The sequence below is a fragment of the Poecilia formosa genome, unplaced genomic scaffold, assembly GCF_000485575.1.
Source record: "Poecilia formosa unplaced genomic scaffold, Poecilia_formosa-5.1.2 Scaffold483, whole genome shotgun sequence".
NCBI classification, from domain to species: domain Eukaryota; kingdom Metazoa; phylum Chordata; class Actinopteri; order Cyprinodontiformes; family Poeciliidae; genus Poecilia; species Poecilia formosa.
In genome coordinates, this window is record NW_006800422.1 from 4,587 (window position 1) to 7,563 (window position 2,977).

The window sequence follows — 2,977 nt, forward strand, 5'->3', positions numbered from 1 at the left end:
CAGCCTCTCTTTGCCTCAGGAGAGATGTATGTACTGTGTTTGCGTCTGTGCATGTGTGTGTGTGTGTGTGTGTGCGCACGCATATCTGTGTGTGAGTCTGTGTGTGTTTGTGCATGTGGGCCATTAGCTTGTGCATTTCAGTACGTACTTGTGTATGCACGTTTGTGTGTCTTTGTAAGGGGAAAAAAAAAAAAAAAAAAAAAAACAAAAACAGTTAAAACAATGTTTCCGATAAAATAGTGAAGACGTGCGTGCGTGTGTGTGTGTGTGTGTGTGTGTGTGTGTGTGTGTGTGCACGCATACATTTGGGAGCGGGAGGGCGTGTGCTTTTTTTCATTTTTGTAGTTTATAATTTCTGTATGTATTTTGTATTTGGAGGTTATCTCAGTCTAAAGTAAAAGCATGATGGATGGCTGTGTGTGTGTGTAGCAGCAGAACAAGGTCTGCTGATTCATTGAAGAATTACCACGGTTTATTTCTCTATGAAAAAATCCGTAACATAAGTTTAGAAAGACTTGTTCCTGGAATGAACATACTGCCCACTAGATGGCGGCAAATCTAAGGCTCTGCCATCCATACATTTCTAACTTTTTTCTTCTTTTTTTTAAGCACCATCCCCGTGTTTCACCAATAAACACATTTGCCACACTGTCTGTTATGGAGGGACATCCCCTTAGGTAATCCTAGGATTGTTGTAGATTTTCACCCTGCCCATGTGACTCCCTCTCTGTGTGTTTTATCCTCTTACTGCAGCTCTTCGTCTCACTTCAGATTAGCATTGACTCTGCACTGGTGTCTGTCTTCTGGTCTGCAAAAAGAGCAGGACTGGCAGCTGAATTATGGTGAGTCCGGAACAAAAAGTGGTCCTGATCACTGGCTGCTCCTCTGGGATTGGCCTTAGGATGGCTGTGATGCTGGCCAAGGATGAGAAGAAACGCTATAACGGTAGGTATATGGATTGATGAGATCATTAGCAACTTAAATTCTATTGCTGTAGCATTTAAATATGTTATAGTTTCAAAGTATTCAAGAAAAGTAACAGATTATTGAAGGAACAGGAAAGAAATAGGATTAATGCACCTTCACTCTGCTATCCTCTTATTTCTCCACAACACATAATGGCCATCATGGTGTTCTGTTTAATAAACTTTCTGTTTGTGTTTAAAAAAAAAAAAAAAAAATCAGCAAAATCTGGATTATCAATACATGAACAATAAAAGCTAAGCTCTGATTGGACAACATCACCATTCCACAAAGTCAGAGTCCAAGTGAGATTAGTACAAGCTCATAACTGAGCAAATGTAAACATCAATGAAACTACAACCCATGTCTTCATATAATAGCCTGACACATATACTGTGTTATTATAAATATGATGACCTGAACTGTTGAAAACTAAAATATGTGCCAAGTATGTTTTTAGCAATGTTACACTTATTTAACTTATTTAGCAGCAGTTTTAACTGGATTGCATCTCATGCACAGCAACATTTAATGTCTAAAATTAAAGTGTAAATGAAGTCAACATTGAAACACATGTAACAATTGTTAGCATTTTTTTTAAAACATACTTCTTGCTAAAAATAAATGACTGCATATTAATTGTATTCCTTGTGGCCACAAAAACTTAATTCCACTATGACTGCCTTCCTGTGAGATTAAAATCCAAAGACAGTCTGGGATTTCTCCCCTTCACTCAGATTGTCTGTGGTCGATTTTTGACTGGGCCAATCAGTGAACAGAAGGAGATGTTGTGAACAATGATGTCAATTTTCTGCACTGTTTTAGAATTATAGTGCGCTATAATTAGTTTTAGTGATGGCAGCAGAGGAGGTGAACAAAGCCACTGAGTCCTTGTTGACCACACTTCCAAATATTCAATTAACATTAACAGCCGCCTCATTCAGTTCTGAGCTTCTCTCTTCACAGTGGAAGTTGGTCATTTACAGTGCAGGTAATTTCTGGTATACTTCATAGCATCAAACTGGCATATTACACATGTCAGAGGTAAAGTTTTAAACTTCAACAGAGTTCATGTCAACCAGCCTGGTAAAAACCAGCCCTTTGTACTACACTTTGCTTCGTACAGAAGGTCTGGGTTCTCTGCTGTTGAGAAACAATTGCTTCCTGGACGCGTGAATTCTGTTGAGCTTTTAAATTTTATCCAGTGCCTCACTTTTGCCTGTGATTTGTGTAATGCGTCTGTTCAATGCTAAGAAGTTTACCGGAAATTGCCTGAACTATACAGGATACATGACATAATAGGTAAAAAGTTATTTGCAATGATTTCTCAAAGTATCAGTTTTTACATCCTGGTATTTTAACAGGCATTTATATTCTTTCAAGGGCCAATGTGAAGAGTCCCAATCAGTCAGATGAGCCAAGCAGAACCTTGCAGACCCAGATTGAACGAAAGCTGCTTAGTTTAAATATGTACTCAGTTCAAATCCACCAGAACTAAGTTCATCAATAGTTATGTATGTGTCCCCATAATAGATTAGAGCTCGAAGGACATCATAAGTCATGATTCAAATTCACATCAAACTGTTTCACAAAGCTATTAAGCAGTTCTTAAGTTCTTTTTTAAAGTAAGCAAGACCACAACACTTCAAGTATTCTGAATAGATCCTCTTTTATCTGCCATTTTTCACTCTGTAATGTTCTTAGTCCATTGTCATAAAATTTTCATAAAAACTAAAATAGAAAACTTGAATCAAACTTCATATTTACTGCAAACTGTTTATTAAATAGTTCAATTACTATAAAATTAGAAATAATTTTATTTCTTAAAATGAGTGAAAAATATAATTCTATAAATGTGTGATGAACCGAGTTGAAAACAGGAGGAGTCATAGAAATTATTAGAAAAATAGTTTATTATTATTATTATTATTATTATTATTATTATTATTATTATTATTATTATTATTATTATTGGGGCATGCCATTAGCAATGCATAAGGAGAGCAGTGACTGA

At 36.2% G+C, this 2,977-nt stretch overlaps 1 protein-coding gene across 1 annotated transcript in view; it reads left to right on the forward strand.

The window, feature by feature from the left end:
* Positions 1 to 750: 750 nt before the first annotated feature.
* Positions 751 to 2,977, forward strand: part of LOC103156473 (retinol dehydrogenase 8-like) — an 8,399-nt gene continuing 6,172 nt past the window's right edge. The window contains exon 1 of the mRNA XM_007578531.2: positions 751 to 945. Within this exon, the coding sequence (XP_007578593.1) occupies positions 840 to 945 (106 nt within the window). The 5' untranslated portion in view covers positions 751 to 839. The remainder of the gene's footprint in view (positions 946 to 2,977) is intronic.